The sequence below is a fragment of the Antedon mediterranea genome, chromosome 11 (genome assembly GCF_964355755.1).
Source record: "Antedon mediterranea chromosome 11, ecAntMedi1.1, whole genome shotgun sequence".
Lineage (NCBI taxonomy): Eukaryota > Metazoa > Echinodermata > Crinoidea > Comatulida > Antedonidae > Antedon > Antedon mediterranea.
Window position 1 is genome coordinate 3,915,607 of NC_092680.1, and position 24,575 is coordinate 3,940,181.

Here is a 24,575-nt window from a genome sequence, read left to right on the forward strand (position 1 = left end):
GTCTATAATGGAAATGATATTTTATTTTTCAATATTGGTTCTATTGACAGCATTTTTTCAAGTAACCGACAGTAAGAGTTTCTTTTTAAATTTAAATTAATCTATTTAGTTAATAATTTTTAAAGAAGAACGTTTGAATATTAATTTTGTCCTAGTGTTTTTGTGTCATTGTATGCTAAAATAATTAATTTTAACGAAAAAAAGTTATATTTGTTAATATCACGAACTTGTATAAAATAATCAATGTTGATTGAACGAGTTGCACTGTGCATTTATATACTCCAAAACGTTCAGAATTTAGGATGAAATAAATATTTATATATAGGACGACGATTAGATACCTGACTATAACGCTAAAGCTTGGTTCCCACTAGAACGTAACGCAAGGACGTTAACGCAACGCAAGCGTTTTAACCATGACAAGCGAAGTTATAGACAGTTAGCAATCACAAGCGAATAAGCCATTGCTTGTGATTGGTCAATTCACTTGCGTTGCGTTACGTCCTTGCGTTGCGTCGCTAGTGGGACAGGACGTCGACAGGAAACCAGCCTTTAGTTTACACTAGGATGCGTAAACCTAGGTAGGGGTCCGGGACCGCGACAGAACGAGAACGGATGGGGACCCTCTTTTATCTGTCTTGAGTGGTATGTGCACTATATAAATATTGTTATTAATATTTGTTATTATTAACGTAAAAGTAATTTGAACAATCACAAGCGATGGATTATTCGACCTTATTTGACCAACTCTCTTGCGTTGCGCTTACGTCGTTGCGTTTGGTCCAAGGTAGAACCAAGCTTTTAGGCGGTAAAACACAATTGGAAGACTTTGGTTGGTGAACTTCAGATCTCCTGCAGTACTTTACCCAACTGAATTTTATAAAATCCACCATCTTTAGCATTTGTATCTTACAGGTCGAACATTAAAATTTTACAACACAACATCCTCATATGGTTATCTCGAATTAACGCATAATGGAACGTGGAGGTATGTCTACGATCAAGATTGGGATTCTATAGACGCACAAGTTGCCTGTAAAGAATTGGGCTATGCTGGTGTAATAGAGGAAAACAAACCTATGAGAAGTTCTTCTACAGACAGTGGAAAAATTGTCAACAATTTCAGGTGCAGTGGAAAAGAAAAATATTTAAGGCAATGTCCATATGACTTTGTAGTGGCATCGGCTATGACGTGGCATCGTGTTTACCCAATATGTGTTCCGATCCTTACAGGTATGATAGCATAGCTTATTTCAAAATGTTAATTTAAACATAAGTTATAATAATAAATAAAAAGTAGTTTTAATAGCAACCTAATGTGTTTGTCTTACTCTAAGTCTGGAGACATGTACTGAATACTCAGTACATCTTCGAATACATAAAGACACAGCATTACTTTTATTGGAAACTGTTGTTGATATACTAAGCATTAAGTTAACTCTGCCTAATTGATGTAATGATTATACTCAGTACATCTTAAAATACAAAAACACCGACGTACTTAGGATTTTATTTATTACAAAATGTTCTTGATATAGTAAGCATTAGGCCTAATTTAACTCTGCCTAATCAAAATTAATTTTATCATTAATTGTGCTCCGGAAAAAGACAATACAAACATATAGAGAATTTACTTCACAGCTGAAAAATACTTGCGATTCCATCCATCTGGATCAGAAATAACAAATAGATATTGGGGAACGGTTGAGATTTTATATGACAACAGCTGGAAACCTATTCGGAACACGGGTTGGAATATAACAGAAGATATTGTAATCTGCCGACAACTTGGCTTCATAGGTGCTATAACCGGTAATCATACAAATAATACGCCTGGAAACCGCCACATAGAACCAGTCTTTGATTCCCTGAGATGTAACAGTACTGAAGACACCGTACTGGAATGTCAACATGGAGAATGGTTAAAGAATAGTTCTAACGGAAATGCTGCTAATGTTACTTGTATTCCACTTTATAAATGTAAGATAAACATGAATTTATTCTTTCTATTCGTTAATCTTAGGATTTGTTTTTAGGGTAGATTTTATGCCAGCATCATGAACATATAGCACGTCCATATTGAAAGATGGTACTGTTTTACCTTCATAAATTTTATATATTTATTAGGCTAGATGAAAATGGTTTTAATCACGTCAGAATAATAATATTAGTTAATAAATGGACGAAAGTATGTAGTAAGTATTTTAAAGTGGTGGAAGTTTATTTGATTTCTATCTCTTTCTCCTTCAATGTAATGGGTCATCCACTATTAGATCTAAGTTTTTCTCAAGTTTGAATTATTGTTAATCAACAGCTGAAGAAAATGTACAGTTTCGATTGCTACCACAAGATTCTAGAATGACGTACGCGGGCCGTCTTGAAGTGAAGTACAGTGTTGGAGACATTTGGGGCAGCGTGTGTAACACAGAGGTGGACATACAGACGGCAGATATAATCTGTAGTCAGCTAGGCTTCTTTCAGGGACCAGTAGACATAACGAATTATGCAGAATACGGACAGGGAACCGGGTACCATGTCTTTCAACAATTGAAATGTACAGGCAATGAGAAGAATCTGAAAGATTGTCAATTCTATGAAGTCATAGATAGGTGGTGTCTTCATGACAATGACGTAGCCGTGACGTGTATTCCAATGACTGAAGGTCCAACAATAATTATTATAGATTCATTTTTCTTCTTTCTTTCTTTCTTTCTTTCTTTCTTTCTTTCTTGTTAGAATATTTTTGTGCAAATTATTTATACATTTTTATTTTTCTATTTTATCTCCACATTAAAAACCACAGAAGCAAAGCCAAACATGACTATCAAACTTGATGGTAGTACGCACTTCTACGAGGGATATGTAACAATGAAGTACAGTGACAGTACTGGTTATGGCACTATTTGCAGCCGGGGGTTTACCAAGACTACTGCTGATTTAATTTGTAAAGAGTTGGGATTTACTAAAGGTGCCTTCAAATGGTACGTGAAGGGGAAACCATCATGGGTACCCTCAACTGGTATCATTATGATGAGCAACATTGATTGTGATAACAGTGCAACTAAATTGATTGACTGCAGATACAGTAAGCCCGGTAATTGCACTCATGCAGAGGATGTAGGCGTCGTTTGCATTCCAATAAAAGAGGGTAAGTTTCTGTGACGACGCTTAAGGTCGAAATTCGGAGGAACTATCAGTAGCGCGATAAACATTAATGTATTAAGATCAAACAAAACTGAGCGATACTTGGAAACATAATAAAGATAGCAACACATGTAATTTTATCTGCCACTCCAGCACACATATAAATAAACCAAATCTAAACTTACGTAAATGGTTCTGAACTGATACAAACTACCAGATTAGCTTATAGCCTTCATAAAGGAAGGAGATATTAATATGTCCTTTTATATTCCTGTTGCTTCGTATTATGCAGATTATAAGACAATGTTAAATGACGGCAAACCGGGAGGCTACGAAGGAAAAGTTGCAATTGGAAATGCAGACGAAGTTGTTTACCTCTGCCCTGATGACTGGACTAGGTACGAGTCCTCTGTAGTTTGCAGTGAACTGCAATTTGCCGATGTACTGTACGAAGAAAAAAACCCTTGGCAGGACAAAGTAAACCTATCATTCCCTGAACTGATTATTACCTTTGACTGTTATGATATGCAGACTAGTCTGTTTGACTGTCGGCTAATATTAAAAAACAGCACAAATTGTCAGACGAAGAAAGGTGTACGCGTTGAATGCGTACGTCACCTTCCAGCATTTTTTAACGAGTCGGCAAACACTACTGACATATTAGAGAATGTTGACGCTTTCTTGAAAGAAACAAGTTTAGCCGGAAACCTGACGTCGGGAAGCTTTGGTTACTTCGGTAATATAACGATTCATTACCTATTGCATGCCTTAAATAATGTATGAAAGGTAGTAGTAAAGTAGTGTGCTCAGGATACCAATGATGGGATGATTTTAAGACCACAATTCTTACTTTGGTAACGTAACCCAATAGTTAAACAATTACTGAAGAGGAGTTCCCACAGGCATAATATACATTTGTTTTGTATTCGCAGATCAAGAGGTTCACATATATCCTCTATGAAGTCACGCTATACTGTTTTTAATTTTATTATATCATTCGTCTTTCGATCAACTTTATTCACAGTATTTGTCAATTTCGCTTAATAGACAGACCTTCAAACAATGCTGCTAGTGTATAGCACGGGGTCTCTACTTCTTTTAGGTCAAACGCAACAACATGAACAAATATAGACGTGTTTATAATTCTTTAAGATGACCATCAACAAACTAAAGTAATTTATACAAAATAATAAATCATATAAACTGATTTTTCAGTCGTGGATGCTCCAACAATGAATGATATGAAAACGCTAGAACTGCCGTTTGGTGATCCACTTCAATATGAATTTGAAGAGAATTTGGAAACACAAATATCCAGTAATGGTTAGTAGGTCTACGCAATTTTCGGCTTTGTTCTCACTTTGGAGGCAACGGAAATACCTAAACGCAACACAAGTGAGTTGGCCAAACATGACACGATGGATCATTCAAACAGCACTGTCGCTTGTGATTAGTCGACTCACTTGCCCTGCGTTGCGTTTATGCGCAAAGACGTAAGTAGCAACGCAAGCAAGCAATCAACAGTTATGGATTATTCGAACTGGTTGGTTGTGATTGGTCAATTTTCCTGCGTTGACTTACTTTTTTCGAGCGTCCTAGTGAAAACCAAGCTTAAATGGAGACCAAGCTTTATAATCACCTTTCATCATCTTCATAATCATCTAGAATAACATTATCATAAACATAAATCGTCAACAACGCATCATGTTGTCGACGTCGTCATAATCATTATTGTCATCATTATCAAATTGAAAACAATCATCGTAAACATTTTACGATTGCAAAGCCTAGTCTTTTTACATTGGCAAATTTTCTCGACTGACTTTGTCATGAAAATGTTTCCAAAAGTTGCTGTAGTGTAGGCAAGTTGACAAACTTCGCAGAACTACAGAAAGCAAGTTTGCAGAAGTCTACACTAGCAACGAATTAGCAAAAAATCTCGAGCAAACCCCGATTCTCAACCTGTAATTTTAACCAGTTGACTAATAGTAGGTCTAATTCGTTGACGATTGTAACTCGTAACGTAATGGCGAACGGTTTACGATTATAACCCATAACGTTACCGTTTACGGATGTTTGTTGTTGTTTTTTCAGAAGCAATCCAGTCCACTTCGTCCTACCTATTGTCGCTTGAACTTGCTAAATTAAACTCTTCGGATCAGGTACCCGTTGCTGAAACTAGCGATAGGTAATATTTAATATTATGATAAACTAAAAATAAATATTTATATTTGGGTGTTTTATAGTATTCATATTATGGTACCGTATTAGCATTTTTAGCCATTCTTTCAAATAGACTAGAAGTTTTTTTTACAAGTTCAATCAGCCTTCATTTTGATTTCAAGTAGATTCCAGCTCCAATATTACATATGACACGCCATGTTTACCAAAATCTGTTTTACGAGGCATTATAGGTTGTCCATGGCATAACAAGAAAAGTATACTATGTGAATTATAAATAGAAGTAGGTAACGTTGGTAATGTCTCAAAGTTTCGATTTTTGCCAACTATACAAATAACTTTACAATATATTTTTTCTTTAAAATTTACAGTATAAATGTATATGCGTATCCAATTTCACCAATATTTGGCTTGGACCTTTTCACATCAGGCGGAAACAAAACATCAACAAAAACGAGTTTTATTTTTCCTAAAACTATTGTGAGTAATCACGGTCGAATTTATACTAATAATTATAACAGAGGCAATAGAGGCATCCCCTATAATAGATAGCGAGTACTGTAAATAGATAGTGATCATGTTAGTTGACTATGCATTATGTAACTGTAGGAAGATAGCTTACCTATTTTCTAAATTAACTTAACCTCTAAATATATCTCTTAAAATAAAAGAAAAATAATATTTATTTTCTATTAAAACAAAATCCGAAGAGCTTCGAACCACCAGAGCTAGAGCTAAGAGTACTCAACGAGCATTACCTGTTATGCCACAAAGATACTAGTACGTGACTGAATAGTTGGCAATAGTCTATACTTATACGTGCTTTATATTACGTCATTCTAGTCGTTACGTCATAAATATGCATTAGCCATTGAAGCCGATTTTTAAGTACAGACAAACCCACCTAAAACTTGTAAATCGAATCTGGATAGTTGACATTTTAACAATACCATAATTATCGTAGATGATTATTTTAATTGTTTTATGATGTAAAAATATCATCATCGGACAAAAATTGCCAAACTAAACTCAAACGCATGCGCACAATAAATTAACGTCACGTCACATAGGTCCTAAAAGTCGTCGTAAATTGAAAGCGGTTGATAACCGAACCGAATAAATTGTAACTAGCTACATGTTCTCCTTTTTACATAACATTGTTGGAACACTCTTTCAACAACATAGTTTTTGGATGAAAGATATAAATTGATTTATTTTAGATACTGCCGTTTGAGGTGTCAGATAAATCGAAATTGGTCAGTGAGATAATGTGCATGTACTTTGACTATTTAAAGAGGTAATAATATATGCATATTGTATATGATCATGATGGTAATCATCATCATCATCATTAGCATTATCAATATCGCTATATCGTTATTATTATCGTTATTGTTATCGCCGACGTCGTCATCATCATCGACAACATTGTAGACAACATGGAAAAGAACACGTAACGTTGAGTTTTTATTTTCAAACTGCGTTCCAAGGCAGCATCTAAAGACAACAATATTTGGAAATTTGGGGCTAAGACAAACCCACCCTGCCCCTGACAGAAGAATGGCATAACCAATCATGCCATATGGCTCTGATAGTTAGGTGGTACTATTAAAAACCAACATAGCCATCAATGCACAGAATGTACTAGGCATATTGTATTATGTATTTGTAGCTCATGGTCAACGGGAGGGATCGTCACTGCTATAGATGTAAACGGTTCAGTAACATGCAAGAGTGAACATACAACAAGCTTCTCAGTGATGATGCGAGTTACAGAGGTAGGTATTGGAATAGCAGGCGTATGCGTAATAGTGGTATGTTTACGTTATTCCGCCGGTAATACGTAATACCGGTACTGTATACGTATTAATATAACATATATATACTTTAAGTAATACCGTATGCATACGTTACGTACCGGTATATATATGTTACGTAACACCGGTAATACATACGTTAAATAATACCGTATGCATATGTTACGTAATACCGGTATGCATACGTTACGTAACACCTGTAATGCATACAGGTTACTTAATACCGGTATTACATAATTGTGTTAACCATAATGTATACGTAATACTGGCATATGATAAACGCAATGCTAGTTTTAACAGGGAATTTGACCCTTCTCTTGTATTAATAATGATCTGGATATTATGACTTAAAATTAATTTAATTAACAAAAAATAATGTTCTACAGTAATAAACTTCGTAATAAATGTACCGTTGTAAATGTTTGAATTAATAATATATAATTACTCATCCATTCTTTAAATGTTTTTACAAATGGAAACACTGCTTTAATCACAATTTTCTTTTTATAGATAAAGGATACGTTTTTTCAGCAAGTATTAAGCTTTATGTCAAGTGCATTACTTGCCGTGTCTATTGTGATGTCAATACCAACTTTTGTAGTTTTAATTTACATTAGGTAAGACTGGTACTCAATATTGTTTAGTTGTCAGTGATGGTCCTAATAATGCATAACAAGTTTTATTTGATAGACTAGAACACACTAGGAAACGTTACCCTTTTTTTGTGTTGCAAAATCGGAGTTTCCCCAAGTTTGCAAACTGAAGTTTGACTCCTGCACGCTTGTTTTCTGCTGTTTCCCGAAGCTTGTCAACTGGTCACCAGCAAACTTTTATCGGGAAAACTCAAAGTGCAAACAAAAAGAAAAACTTGCCGGTGTAGTAGAAATTTAACCATAATTCTGTTGGAAAAAGTTGTCGTTGTCTTTCAGAGAACTCAGATTTTCGACACGTTTCGTCATTGTTCGAAATACGATTTTGTGTGTTTGTATTCGAGACTGTTTGTTCATAGTGTCAAGCATGGTACCGGCAATAGACGTAAGTTAGACGTATCTTGAATGTGGTCTTACTCTGTGGTCGACCAATACTTCATGCTTGAGGTGATATTGTGTGTTCTTTTTCCTGAAAAGCGGACTCATGTGTATAACAAAGGACATTCGGAAGCAGGGAATAGAGTAGATTTTGTAGGATGGGATGGGGGGGGGGGGGGGGTGGGGGTTGTAGGATGGGGTGGGGAAGATTGGGGAAGGGTTATATGTTCTTAAATGCTATCGATGTTAATACTAAGCAGATTAGTACAATTTTGTCGTTTGTGTAAGTATATTTAAACTAGAAATAAATACATTAGTTTTGCTCTAATCATTTTAAAATTAGATTATGTGTATTGCAATCGGATCAATTCTTCACTACATGTCCATGTGTTCATTCATGTGGATGGTCATATGGTCAACTGATATTTGGCTAAAAATCACCTATCCTTATCGTAACCACGACGAAAATAAACGCATTTACCGTCCTCTGGCGTACCTTTCACCTGTACTCATAGTAGCAGTTGGTTTAGGAATATTCCAAGACGGTTATATAAGTAATGAGTAAGTTATCGCTTCCACAACATTTGTTTATCAGGTTAGTTAAACGTAGATAGATGCGGTATCATGCCTTTGTAGTATCGCTTCTCTTTCAGTAACAGGCCTACCATAGCATATAACACTATTAACTTAACTCTAAATAATCTTTCGCTATTTCAAAAATACTACTCTTGAGGTTTGAACATTGAGAATATATTAACAGATATATGTTATATTTCATGATCTAAATTATTTACATTGTTAATTTGACGTTGTATTTTTTAAAATGTTATCGACTAGAATTGACTAGAATTCTAACTTTTCTTTTGATATAATTATTGAGTAACCAAAAAAAATGTGATTTGCCCATATATGGACATGATTATGTCATATCACAACCATATTTAAGCATATCGCTAACAAATTTGTGCACATCACACTTTTTTTTGTCAAACTAGTTTGATAGTGTAAACAGAGCTTTACTCTGTAAAGTTGAAATATTCGTTTTATTTTAGATGTTGGCTTGACATACAGAGTGGTTCTATTTACCTTTTCTTCATACCAGTCATCATTTGTATCATGGTTAGTATACGGTATATACCCATGGTATATCTTTCATATATTTTTAGACAGGCCTATTGATGAATTGCTTGAAACATTTAATTTGGGTTATAATCTCGACATAATGCTTGTTTGCACGATAATGTCCACAATCTTCAAGTTTCCTCTGTCCTAATTGGAAATAGGTATCAACACACTATGTCTCCTGATTTTCAGAAAATTGTTGTTGACGTCACAAGACTCGAGTTATCTGTATCTTCAATATGGGAAAAAATAATTAAATAGCACGCCCTCTGTCGATCTTTCCCCTTGATTTATTATTTGGAAGGCCTATTCTTTACATTTGCTTTAATGTCTCTTTATTCTGTTTTTAGGTAATAGCCTTCGAATTAGTCTGTGTGGCATGGAAGACCTACAGAAAGTCACAGGGAGCTATTCATCCTGCACATGTGCACACTAAACTGGATAATACACTGTGTGTTACTTAAAACCTTACCCGACATGTTTTATATTTGAAGATATGATTTGGTCTTTTCTTGTCATAATACTACTTTTCTTTGCGAGTTTTTTTCTAATGTGGTTCACAATTTATATCTTACTATGCATCATTTATGAGGATTTCATACCAATCTCTTCTTCCAAAGAAAATTTGCAAACTCTAATCTTAAATATATAGAATACTTCTCCAACGACAATACATTTTTGAGTTATGGAGCATGGTGCATAGTGCAAACACAAGCAACAAGAATATTACATTATTCAACATACGTTGCATGAAACCATAAATAGATTTCCGTATATACTCAATGAAGGACTACTATTTTATATCATTTTGGTTAATCCCAGAGTTACCTTTTACTCTTACTCCTCGAATGAATTTCACCTATTGTCTTTTGCTAGGAACATAGCCAAGAAATTCCTACCGTTGTCCGTGGTTCTTGGCGTGACTTGGATCATCGGAGTATTAACCAGTATTCGAGGAACTTTAATATTTGACGTCATTTTCGTGTTGAGCAACAGCACACAGGGGGCCGTTATTTGTCTTACCCAGTGCCTTTTCAGCAAACAGGTTTGTATTTTTCTCTTCTTGTTCTCACGGAAAATTATTCATGAGCTTTAACAAAGTGGGCGGAGCTTACCGTGAAATTCCGTCGTCTTAACTTTTTGAGAACGATTATAGTTTCCATTTTTCCGTTTACAGAGAATGACTAAAAATAATGTACATATAACCTTAAATATACAGTTCAATCAAATTACACTTAAATAATAAATAAATAATAATTGAAATTCTAATTTAATTGTTTAATGAAATAACATTTTTATTGTGTTATATTATTTTATTGTTTGGTAAAGTCTCTGTTGACGAGACGACCATGGCCAAGCAGATGATTCACATTTTTAGTTGCGTGGACGCGACTCAATAGTTCACTATGTCGGTCGGTCGGTCTGTCGGTCTGTCGGTCTGTCTGTCGGTCCGGTATCACTATGCGTTTTATCGCTTTTTTGTACTTTTTGAACTGTTTTGATGTACAGAAAAGTTTTAAAGTACATTACTTTTTGAAAGTTCATTTTTTTCTGAGAGCACGCGACTTATGGCTGTTGGCCTTGTTAACACACAAGTTTGATTCTGAATTCCCATTAAGCAATCTTTTCTGATCAAAGTTTCAGAATAATAATAAATAGAAACCGAACAAAAAGTAGTAGAAGGGCAACACTTTATAGCATAGTTTTTAAATTTAAAAATAATTTAAACTAAATCGATATGATTACGTAACAGTCTTGTTTGGTATACAGTACATTAAATTCGTGTTTCGTTTACTGAAAATAATTATTATTTAAATTTTCTACAGGTTAGGAAGGCATTCAAAGAGCAGAAAAATCGCCGGAAATAAACTTGTATAGCCAGATTTCACAATACTGCACTTGTTGTTTATAGAAAGTGATTTTTTTTCCACTCGAAAATGTTTTTCACTAATCGCATGCTTGTGGCATTTTCAGTCCTTCCGTTCTAGTTTTCATATTCATATAAAATTTTTCAAAACAAGTATATATGTATATAAATAAGGAGAGAGGTACATAGCAATACAGTAAGTCAGTTAGCAGACGTCACTTTGGTCGTAGTTAGTTACTTTTCTAGTGACAGCAATCACATATCGTTAATTTTATTAACTACTGTCATTGTATTCTACATTTCAAATGCGTGTCAAAGTTTGATTTTTAACGACCATGTCCATTGTATAAAGCTTTTATTCAGCTAATATTAGGCGTTTTACATAAAAGATATATGGTCCCCATAAAAAAAAAATATTTTGTTAAATGTTTTTGTTGAATACCGTATGCCATTTATGCGAAATGGTCTATTGGAAGTATTTGTTTTTTTTAAATTAATTTTCATTTTCATGGTTTTGGGGAAAATACATCTTTAACGCATTTTTTATGCGGGTAGCTCTGTGTTGCGTATACTATTTAAAATCATGTGAATCACATGGTTTTCGGCTGTCGCTCAGTGTGTGAATCAGCCTTAAAGCTTGGTTCCCACTAGAATGACAAGCGAAGTTATAGACAGTTAGGGACGCAAATGGACGTAACGCAATTCAAGTGAATTGACCAATCACAAGCGATGGCTTATTCGCTTGTGATTGCTAACTGTCTATAACTTCGCTTGTCATTGGTTAAAACGCTTGCGTTGCGTTTATGTCCTTGCGTTACGTTCTAGTGGGAACCACGCTTTAGATTGACACAACGCAACGATGTAGGCGCAACGCAAGAGAGTTGACCAATCATAAGTGACATTAGGATTATTGATCGCGTCGTGATTGGTTGTTAAAAGTGGACAATCTAAGTATCTTAGGTTCTCTTTGAAAAAAATGCACTGTGAAAAAGGCATGTTAAACAAATAATAAAGAACAACTCGCATGTTGATGTTAAAGTAGATATATTGATATTATTGTAATATATTTAATTGATGTATATCAGATGTCAATGTGTAATATTCAACGTTCCTTAGCTAAAGAATATTGTCGCTATTATAATTATGGTTACCACAATAAACCTGGAATAAAGCATTATTATTATTATATTACATATGAACTTAAAATCAATATTTAGATTTACCAAATAATACGAATTCTAGTTTAAATGTCATGAAAAGAAATGAGTAGTAAAAAACAGTAGTTTAAGATAAATCTGGAAAAAAGCACTATTAAATATCATTTAAAGTCAATATTTGGATGTACACTACACCGATCAATACGGATTCTAGATTACATTAAATGTCACCAAAATAGAGGACTTTTGAAAGGAGAGACCGTGGTTTAGTTCTTAATGAGCTACCGTAACTATGAGCAGATCTCGCAGTTCTTAAGTGGAAGTGTAGTGTATAACATACACAGATCTAGAGGCAATAAACATGTTACAAGTACAAGTACTTCTCATCATGTTGATGGCTACTGTAACTTCTGGACATCTGTTATCAACAGATAGTAAGTTAACTAATTATTATTATTATTATTATTTAATCCTTGTTTTTTTTCTTATTTATAAACGAAAATTGCAACAATTGGTATAGAGTTCAGTTCATTTCGCTCGCAGGGGAGCTGATTTCCATAGGCCCTCTAATACAATTAAAAATACGAAAATTATAATCGCAAAAAAAGTACAAAACAAAAAGAAATAGACATGTAAAATAGACCATACAATTTGATAAAATATACACTAAATAACCATTTATTTTAAGATTTTAAAAACAAAGAATTCGAAAGTTTGAAAAGAATAATTTCTTATTTGAATTACAAATTCATAATCACTGTTCACTGATTTACTGTTAGAGTACCTAGAAGTACTTGTAGAAATTTGTAAATTCAACTTTAAAAAGCTATTTTGTTTCTGTATGGTGATTATAATTTCTATATATTTATAGATAAGACACGACTATATAACAATGGAAACAACAATTCATACATGGGACGTCTACAAACTTCTGATGACACTGATTGGCTACCCGTATGTTTCACAAGTATTGACAAACAATCAGCCAAAGTGGCTTGCAAAAGTTTTGGCTTTATTGACTTCGATAATTTTACAATAGTGCTCGGCGCTCAAACGGTCAATTGGACAGAAGTTTACAATTGCACTGGTGCGGAAACTCGGCTCAGTGATTGCCAAACGATAATGCTATACAATGTGGAGTGTGCTGAGATTCAACTTATCTGTACAGCTATCGAATTAGGTAAAAAGTGCATGTGATGTAACTGATATTTCAATATTGTTTATAATGTCATAATGTGGAGAATTTGTCTTCAATCGAATACACAAAAATATAAGTTACTATCATTATTATCAATAACACAAATTCCAAACGATTTCATAGAACGAAGCAGGTATGGTGGCACTAGTAACTTCGATAGTGTTGGTTTGAACTTGTCTGGTTGTAAAAAATAAACCACAGCAATATATTTGTTTCATTAGTTTAGACTCCTAACAACTCAATAGTATCTGTTATTTTACAATAATTATTTTTATAAGCTAATTCTCTCTGTAGATTCACAATATTTGCGAATTAACCCAGAAGATGAGCTACACAAAGGACGACTACAGTTGAAGTATAACAATGTGTGGGGGCCAGTTTTTAACAAAAACTGGGGGTTGAAAGATTCCAAAGTGGCCTGTCGTCAACTTGGATTCATTGGTGTAATTCATCATGAGCAACAACATGTAAAATCAGGTACAGGAGTTACTCCTCCCAATGTTGATGATATCAAATGTCAAAGTTCAGAGGATTTTTTACATAAGTGTGAACATGGCGAATGGGGATTATCAGCAAGTATGATCTCTACTGATGTCTTCTTAACATGTATGCCTATGTACAAATGTAAGTTTACTTATAAATTATTCATTTTTTTAAAATGCCTGTATTTTCAATTAATGTCATTTAGGCCTATAGAGGGAAATAATGAGTTGTGTATAGAATCATAATAAACCGCTGGGGCGCTAATTTCCTTTATGAATCATAAATGTTATACTTATAATTGCAAACGCCAAGTTGAATTTACGAAAAGTGTTGCTAAATATCCACCTGGAAAATTAGAACATTGAAGAAGGAATACAAGGGAAATCAGTGTAAGAGGTCAAACTGTTGTAGCCCGGTGTCCGCATATTTGTTAGCTTAGCTACAACGGTGAAAACCGTAGCTCCTCCAGTTTTAAGCCAGTACAGTAGTAGGCCTACAAATTTAAATAAAAAGTGTTCACCTGTGCATACACACTGTACATTGTACATACGATATGCTATGCGAGGCGTTGTAGACATGTATGTAGAAATTATACGACTCTTTAATTATTTACAGCCGATAGTAATTTTGAGTTCCGTCTTATGGACAACCAAAGCCATGGCTTTCAAGGAAGGCTAGATATAAAGTACAGTACTGATGAAAAATGGGGTAGCGTATGCAATGATGACGTCACCATTGAAACTGGACATTTCATCTGTACCAAGTTAGGCTTCTTTCAAGGGGCAGCAAACATTAGCAGAGACGCAGCATTTGGCGCTGGAATTGAAGACATTGTGCTTAGTAAATTGTTTTGTAGTGGCTCGGAACAAAATCTTATTGATTGTAAATATTCAAAATATGTTAGTAAGGCATGTGATCATACGAGTGACTTGTCAATTCAATGTGTTCCAATTACAGAAGGTAAGTTAACAATGTGTTTTTTAGTTTTTCTTGCTTGTGTTTTTATACGCCATGATGCCTACTTTTCGGGGAAACTGTAGGCACTAAGAAAATAGCAAAATAGTTAAAATTGAGAGATACATGTAGGCATATTTGACGCGAAAATCAAGTTCATGTCTGTTATTTAATTATCGTAATGTTACTAAATTGTAACAAATAAACAAAATGATATTCTTGAATGGGATACGGTTCTATGATATCCAGCTAAATATTTCTTAAATTTTGTTCTCAGAGTCAAAACCACACATAACACTTAAACTAACTGGAGGTGTAACTACTTACGAAGGTTTGGTCCAATTAAGCTACGTAGACAATTCTGGATTTGGAACAATCTGTGGCAAAGATTTCGACATTGGAACTGCTCACATTATTTGTAATGAACTCGGCTTCTACCAAGGAGCTTATTCATTTTCTTTGGGAGACACTGGTATGGACAGCATTATAATGCTTAATAAAATAAGATGTCAGGGAAGTGAATCTAGGCTCATTGACTGCATGTATGAGTTTGTTGACAATTGTACCCACGAACATGATGTTAGTGTCGTTTGCGTTCCAATTACCATGGGTAAAGTATTGCTTTAGTTTTTTTGGGTTGAAATAGTATTTATGGTAATTCATTTTAATGACCTCATTTACATTGGTTAAAATACACACTGTAATGAATATCATTTTACACATAGGATGCAATTTTATGCCATTTTAAATTCCATATCGTCATAATTGTTGTTTTCTTTTGGGTCGTAGAGTCCAAACAAAACATAACACTTAAACTAACTGGAGGTGTAACTACTTACGATGGTTTGGTTCAATTAAGCTACGTGGACGATTCTGGATTTGGAACAATCTGCGGAAAAGATTTCAACATTGGAACTGCTCACGTAATCTGCAATGAACTCGGCTTCTACCAAGGAGCGTATTCATTTTCTTTGGGAGAAAGTGGTACTGGAAAAGGCAGCATTATAATGCTTAATCGGATAAGATGTCAGGGAAGTGAATCTAGGCTTATTGACTGCATGTATGAGTTTGTTGACAATTGTACGCATGGACATGATGTTAGTGTTGTCTGCGTTCCAATTACTATAGGTAAAATATATTACTTTTAAAATTAACCCATTCGTGTAGGTTAAAAAACATACCATAACGCATATTGTTTTAGCATCGAATTCCTTATAAAGAATTGAAAGAGTAACATTTACTCTTTGCTTTTACTGAGTTCGCTTTATTTCCTTTATAAGAAATATAAAATAAATGAAAATACATTTTACAATAACATTTAATGACAAAAAACAAGAAGATCGACGTTTCGGAACCATCATGGAACCATTTTCCAGATCAAGTGATCGAATTTTCTCTCAAACTTCCTAGTAGATGTTCTCCATCTATTTGATTTGGTTTGCTGTGGTCCGCTCTAGCAAACGTTGGGGGTAATGCCAGTGTTTTGACAAAGTTATAAATAAATATATATAACAACTTTGCACTGATGAAGGGCTAGTGTTGCCCGAAAGCTCTGCATATTTTCTGACTGTTTTACTTTATCGTTTTGATTTAGCTTTTTGATTTAGCTTTTTGCTTATTTTACTTTGTATCTCCATTGAGATCCACAGTATTTTCATTTTCAGTAATTTGCCTTTCGATTTATATATATATACAACCGTTGATTGGAACAGACACTGATTCTGTACCATTCTCTTAAAGAAGGTAAACTTTGGTACGGTAGGCTACATTATATAGCACATTACTTATGTAATTGTTTTTAATTAAAAAAAATAAATAAAAACATTAAATATTAGTACAGCTAGTAGAGTTTGTTCAACCTGATGTGAAAACATTTACCGGTTTCAAGATATTTCTAAAATTGTTTTGTTTCTTTTTGTCATAGAGTCAAAAGAAATTGTAACACTTAAACTAACTGGAAATGTAAATACTTATGAAGGTTTAGTTCAGTTAAGCTACGTAGACAACTCTGGATTTGGAACAATCTGCGGCAACGATTTCGACATTGGAACTGCTCACGTAATCTGTAATGAACTCGGCTTCTACCAAGGAGCTTATTCATTTTCTTTGGGAGACACTGGTATGGATAGCATTATAATGCTTAATAAAATAAGATGTCAGGGAAGTGAATCTAGGCTCATTGACTGCATGTATGAGTTTGTTGACAATTGTACCCACGAACATGATGTTAGTGTCGTTTGCGTTCCAATTACTATGGGTAAAGTATTGCTTTAGTTTTAAATTGTAGTATTAGTTAACTTTGATAACTCGTGTTGGTTAAACTATATAGTCTTAGAGTAATTAATACAATGTCACCTATACGGCATAATGCTATGTCATTCTTCAAATACCAGATAGGCTTATGTCTGACATTATTGCTTTTTTCATAGAGTCAAAACAAAACATAACACTTAAACTCTCTGGAGGCGCAACTACTTACGAAGGATTAGTCCAGTTAAGCTACCTAAACGATTCTGGGTTTGGAACAATCTGCGGAAAAGATTTCGACATTGGAACTGCTCACGTAATTTGTAATGAACTTGGCTTCTACCAAGGAGCTTATTCATTTTCTTTGGGAGACACTGGTATGGACAGCATTATAATGCTTAATAAAATAAGATGCCAGGGAAATGAATCTAGGCTTATTGAATGCATGTATGAGTTTGTGGACGATTGTACACATGAACATGATGTTAGTGTCGTCTGCGTTCCAATTACTTTCGGTAATACTATTGTTTGCATAGTTTTTCTTTCTATTATTACATTAATTAATAATTTTAACAAACTTAATATTTGTGTTGGTTAACACACACAGTCCTTCCGTAATTAATAATTTGTTTACCTCTATGGCACAATGATATGTCATTATTCAAATTCCAGATCTGCCTAAATTCCTATATCTTTTTTTATTTTTGCGATAGAGTCAATACAAACCATAACACTGAAACTAACTGGAAGTGAAAATACTTACGAAGGTTTGGTCCAGTTAAGCTATGTAGACAACTCTGGATTTGGAACAATCTGCGGCAACGATTTCAACATTGGAACTGCTCACGTAATCTGTAATGAACTCGGCTTCTACCAAGGAGCGTATTTATTTTCTTTGGGAGACACTGGTATGGACAGCATTATAATGGTCAATAAAATAAGATGCTACGGGAATGAATCTAGGCTCATTGACTGCATGTACGAGTTTGTTGAAGATTGTACACATGAACATGATGTTAGTGTCGTTTGCGTTCCAATTACTATAGGTAAGGTATTGCTTTAGTTTTTTATTATTATTAAAGTAGAGTTCATATCATTCAAATTTCATAAACTAGCCTGTGTTGGCTGAAAACTGTAACGAATATCTTTATATCTTTCCAAATTGTCCCATGATTAAAATTATTTTTGTTGTAGAGTCAAAACAGAGCATAACAATGAAACTAACTGGAAGTGTACATACATACGAAGGCCTAGTTCAGTTAAGTTACGTAGATGATTCTGGATTTGGAACAATTTGCGGCAAAGATTTCGACATTGTAACTGCTCACATAATCTGTAATGAACTCGGCTTCTACCAAGGAGCGTATTCATTTTCGTTGAGAGACACTGGTTTGGACAGCATTATAATGCTTAATAAAATAAGATGCTATGGAAGTGAATCTAGGCTCATTGACTGCATGTACGAGTTTGTTGAAGATTGTACACATGAATATGATGTTAGTGTCGTTTGCGTTCCAATTACTATAGGTAAGGTATTGCTTTAGATTTTATTATCATTATTAAAGTAGAGTTCATGTCATTCAAATTTTATAAACTAGCCTGTGTTGGCTGAAAACTGTAACGAATATCTTTATATCTTACCAAATTGTCCCATGATTAAAATTATTTTTGTTGTAGAGTCAAAACAGAGCATAACAATGAAACTAACTGGAAGTGTACATACATACGAAGGCTTAGTTCAGTTAAGTTACGTAGACGATTCTGGATTTGGAACAATTTGCGGCAAAGATTTCGACATTGTAACTGCTCACATAATCTGTAATGAACTCGGCTTCTACCAAGGAGCTTATTCATTTTCTTTGGGAGACACTGGTATGGACAGCATTATAATGATTAATAAAATAAGATGTCAGGGAAGTGAATCTAGGCTCATTGACTGCATGTACGAGTTTGTCGACGATTGTATGCACGAACATGATGTTAGTGTCGTTTGCGTTCCAGTTACTTTGGGTAAAGTATTGAATTTAATATGTTTACTAATTAGGCATTTGTTCCTCTATTTGTATCCGTTTCGTTTTTATAAACCTCCTGTTATTGGCAAATTTCTTTTTTCTGTTTGTTGAGTTTCGAAATAAAATAAATTAAAATGTTGGTTAAATAAGCATTAATTAATTTTGATGAACTCATTTTTGTTGGTCGATATATGTATTATAGGTCTACTGTACCGGAAAACACCTTCATGGTACAAATCTATGCGATTATTATGGTTGGTGAACATCCGTGCAAAATAGAATACGATTTAGAGAAACATATAAGAATAGTAGGTAGTAACCTCGAGCAAATAGGATCGGGAGACCAATAAAAATGAGCCTATGCGGCAGAAGGCGCGATCAAAACCATACAAAGTACGGTATATAGTAGGGTTAGGCCTACTATTTGAACGGTAGATCTGCAGATGGCTATAATTATTACTTTTCTCTTTTGTCATAGAGTCAAAACAAAGCATACAACTTAAACTAACTGGAGGTGTAAATGTTTTCGAAGGTTTAGTCCAATTAAGCTACGTAGACAATTCTGGATTTGGAACAGTCTGCGGCAACGACTTCGACATTGGAACTGCTCATGTTATATGTAATGAAGTCGGCTTCTACCAAGGAGCGTATTTATTTTCTTTGGGAGACACTGGTATAGACAGCATTATAATGCTTAACAAGATAAGATGCTACGGGAATGAATCTAGGCTCATTGACTGCATGTACGAGTTTGTTGACAATTGTACGCATGGACATGATGTTAGTGTCGTTTGCGTTCCAATTACTTTGGGTAAAGTATTGCTTTTACACAATACAGTAGTTATTTGGTGACCATATGTTATAATGAATTAATTTGTGTTGCCTAAAATACACATCGTAGTGAATACCTTTTACAATATAAGGGCACAATTATATGTAATTGTTAATAAAGTAGACTAAGATTGAAATGGAGAAAAATCTCTAAAATTCTTAGTATAAAGGTTCATGTAGATCTCTGAAAAGTATTAAAATAATTTTTTTGGGATGATGCAAAAGAAACAATTAATTGAATACTTTGCCAATAAAAATTATAAATTAACAAAATAATATTAGCAGGTGATAATTTCACTTGTCAATTATCCGTGTTCCAAAGTTATTTAATATTTTATCTAATTCATTAATTTATTAATTAGGTTTTATACACTTGCTTGTTTGTATCAATAACCTATTTTCAAATATTTATGCCTAATTAATACCTGTATCAATTCGGAAAGAAATACATACAAAAACATTGTGTTGCTCAATTCCTTTCAAACAGAATTACTTTCTATCATTTATACTGCGGATGTTGCAAAACCTAAGGTGACCAATGTACACAATATCTTTCTGAGTTTGCACCGAAAAGTTTTTTTAGGATAGGATTCCAATGCAAAATATCTGTCTAATGGTATACTATTAATTTTGTTTTTTGTCATAGAGTCAAAGCAAAGCATGACACTTAAACTAACTGGAGGTGTAAATGTTTACGAAGGCTTAGTCCAATTAAGCTACGTAGACAATTCTGGATTTGGAACAGTCTGCGGCAACGACTTCGACATTGGAACTGCTCACGTAATCTGCAATGAACTCGGCTTTTACCAAGGAGCGTATTTATTTTCCTTGGGAGACACTGGTATGGACAGCATTATAATGGTCAATAAAATAAGATGCCAGGGAAATGAATCTAGGCTCATTGACTGCATGTACGAGTTTGTTGACAATTGTACCCACGAACATGATGTTAGTGTCGTCTGCGTTCCAATTACTTTAGGTAAAGTATTGAATTCAATGATTTGATACTGAAAATTCTGGTAGATAAAAATATTAGAAAGTTTAAACAAGCTTTCAGCACTAGATGATTTCTTTTGATGTGTTAAATGTTGAAAATTGGTTAAAAATATAATTATTTAGGCTTAACTTTCAGTTATAACAAACATGAACAATTTTTAGAAATATGCTTATAGAATACGTTTGAAGTATTTAATTTCTTTTTCTTTGTTTTTGTTTTAGAAACGGATCGAGATATTGCAGTTAAATTCACTGATGGATGGAGAAGTTATGAAGGCTTAGTTCGTCTTAGCTATTTTGATGGTTCAGGATTTGGTACTATATGCGGTCATGAATTCAGCATTACTGTAGCCAATGTGATCTGTCGAGAGATTGGTTTCTACAAAGGAGCATATTCATTTTCATTAGGCAATGTTACTGAGGAAGAAAGTATTATCATGCTAAACGAAATACAATGCACTGGGAATGAAAGTAAACTCATTGACTGTAATTTTATTTACGTGGATGAGTGCACACATGCCGATGATGTCAGTGTCGTCTGTATACCGATTGTTAAGGGTAATTTATTAATTATTATATTGAAGAGTAACAATCACAACCGTGTAAGGATCAATTGATATTGGTCATTAAAATATCGAGATCTTCAATAAGATCCGAAATAATTATAACGTGATACCTGCATTCTTGCAGTTTCTGATCACGTCCTCTAGTTTTACAACAATCAGAATAGTTAATATTTAAAGTTAATTTTTAAATTAAAGTATTTATTATTTCTTACAGAGTCGTTCGTTACATTTCTGTTTGGGAAATTTGGCTTTTACGAGGGAATAGTCTCCATTTATGATGGCAAAAACTTCAACCAAATGTGCTTGGATACTTGGGGTCGTTTAGAATCTGAAGTAATCTGCAGAGAACTAGGCCACAAAGCTGTACTATATTACGATAAAAACAAGCCGGACCTGCCTGAGCCATATAAAAACCCAATCTTCAACTTCAATTGCAATGGTTCAGAGTCGTCTCTCATTGATTGTGTGACAGCACGTGATGAATCAGGTGGTACATGCAGACGAAATGACTATGTGGTGCGTGTGGAGTGTATACGTATATTACCGGATTTCTTCAACACCAGTGCTAACACGAGTGAACTGCTGTATAATGTAGATTACTTACTTATAGATTCCGAGGAAGCGCAAAACCTGTCATCGGCAAGCTTCGGATATTTTGGTAGTAAACTGTTTATTATAGTACACATTATTTAATCATTCTCTCATTGCTGCATTTTTTTGTAATGTTGCTCTTGTGGACGGCAATGGTGCTACTTGTTGCTACCTATGCTACTTCTGTTTCCGACGATAGCGACCTAATCACTATGCGCGACGCGACTACGTAACTTGTAGGGCTATCAATCATAATGCGCATGCTCATAATTCTATTGAAAGTACTACTCGTTATTGTACAAATTGTACAACAATGAGACTTATCCCATTTTTTAATATTCGTAGTTCGTTTTAAATATTTCATGTTAAGTTGTATGAATGACTAGCATATTTATATTTTAGTATACATTTTTTATTCCTTTCTAGTCATTGATTCACCGACCTCAAATGTCACCAATTCACTGGAACTGGTCAATTCAGAGCCGTTTATGTATACCTTCTATCCTGAACAAAATCAATTTTCAAGTACGTATTAGTCTAATGTAGTTGTAGTTGTATTTGATAGTTTGTGTCATCTAACATTGAACGGTCCAACGAAATTAATATTTTAATACGACAGTTAAAACCCCACGAGGTAACACCTTCCATTCGGGACTCAACAAAGAATCCCTTTAAGTGTGTCGCAGGGGTTGGATTTAGGGTTAAACCATATTACCCTTTGTTTATTTCACGCGGAAAAGTGTCCTCTGAAAATAGGGATGTCCCAAAAGAGAGTTCCAATGTAGTAGAAAATCATGGTTGACTGATAGATCATTGACTTTTCAACAAGTCATGTCAACATTATTCTTTTTTAAATTACGTAGTACGTATTGTCACAATAACATTGATTAACATCGGAGACTTGCCCTTGCTGTCATCGATAACCAATACAATCGAATTTATTGATTTATATTATTATAATAGATTATGAATTGGTTACGTCGTCTTATCTGATGTCAAATAGTCTTACAAAAATAAATAAAACCGGTAAAGTTCCATTTTTGGAAGAAAGGTAAACAATAAAATACATCAATCAATCAATCAAAGTAACATTTATTTCTCTTATAATTTCATAATAAATAAAAAATAACAGTAAATAGGATTAAAATAAGAGGGGCAAAATTTAAAAAAAGCGAAGCTTGTATAGGCAGCCCATAAAAAGACAAAAAGAAAACAGGACAACATGGAAACCGGAAACATACATAAAATAACAACTTAAGCAACTAACATACTACTATACTTATTCTTGACTAGGATTGCTAAGTCAAGTTATATAAGCAAAGTAATTATTATTTTGAATATCATAACAATTGTGTATTTTCTTGTTTTGTCAGCTCGAATACACATATCTACGCATATGGAGGCATCTTTGGTTTAAACGTATACTCGCCACTTGGAGAGATGTTGTCTGCAAAAGCACGTTTCACATATCCCAGAAATTTAGTAAGTAGTATGCATTCGAGTTATGAAAGAGAAAAATATGTATGCAGAATTATAGTAACTTTAACATTTTTTTTAAATTTACGTTACAGACACTTCCGTTTACCGTTGATGTTCCTAAGGGTTCAACGTTTGAACCTATATGCACGTATTTTGATCCAATTACGCAGTAAGTAACTCCTATTCTAGTTGTTTTAAAAGTTACTTATTCATTGTATATGTTGTATAATAATTAATTAGTTAATTTAGTTTTTTGTTTTTTATTTGTAAATACATCGTATAACTATGATCAATAAGTAATGATTCAGTCTTTTAAAAATGTAAAAATGGTTGATATTGGGTACAGGGCACACCTTTTAATTAAGGAACAAACAGACACAATTTTTTATAATACATAATGTCTTATTAAAGATTAACTTATACATGAATTTACTTTTCAGACTATCATTAATGGGCTACATAGTTTCATCAATCAATTTAACCCCTGTGTTTCAGTATATTGTTTTAAAAGTATGCATTATTCAAGCTAATCTCAACGAATTCCTTTGATATTTATTATTTTCCTGTTAGAATTTGGTCTTCGGAAGGTTTAATAACTGAAGAAGTAAATGGAACAATTAGATGTGAAAGTGAGCACCTGACAAGCTTCTCAATAATGATGAAAGTTACAACACATCCCCAGGTAGGCATTTTTACCCTCAAGCGTGGCTCCCACTAGAGGTGCAACGTAACGACGTAGATTTAATGCAAGCGAGTTGACCAATGATTTTATTTTATTTTCAATATTGATGAACATTACAATGCATCCCTTTATTCAATACAACATAGCAAAATATACCTAATATTAAATTTGTAACAATCATTTTAATTTCAAAATAATACTTTTTTGAAGAGCTTTTGAC

At 33.9% G+C, this 24,575-nt stretch overlaps 2 protein-coding genes across 2 annotated transcripts; both read left to right on the forward strand.

Annotated features, from left to right (window-relative positions):
- Positions 1-12,677: 12,677 nt before the first annotated feature.
- Positions 12,678-17,929, forward strand: LOC140063035 (scavenger receptor cysteine-rich domain superfamily protein-like). The gene is made up of 9 exons (XM_072109461.1): positions 12,678-12,750; positions 13,188-13,496; positions 13,809-14,138; positions 14,613-14,957; positions 15,229-15,561; positions 15,741-16,079; positions 16,876-17,208; positions 17,381-17,682; positions 17,912-17,929. The coding sequence occupies exons 1-9, from the start codon at positions 12,678-12,680 to the stop codon at positions 17,927-17,929; spliced, it is 2,382 nt and encodes a 793-aa protein (XP_071965562.1).
- A 675-nt stretch (positions 17,930-18,604) lies between these two features.
- On the forward strand, positions 18,605-21,654 carry LOC140063036 (neurotrypsin-like). Its single transcript, XM_072109462.1, has 5 exons — positions 18,605-18,725; positions 18,876-19,208; positions 19,689-20,021; positions 20,688-21,020; positions 21,260-21,654. Exons 1-5 carry the CDS (start codon positions 18,605-18,607, stop codon positions 21,652-21,654), a joined length of 1,515 nt encoding a protein of 504 aa, XP_071965563.1.
- The last annotated feature ends 2,921 nt before the right edge of the window (positions 21,655-24,575 follow it).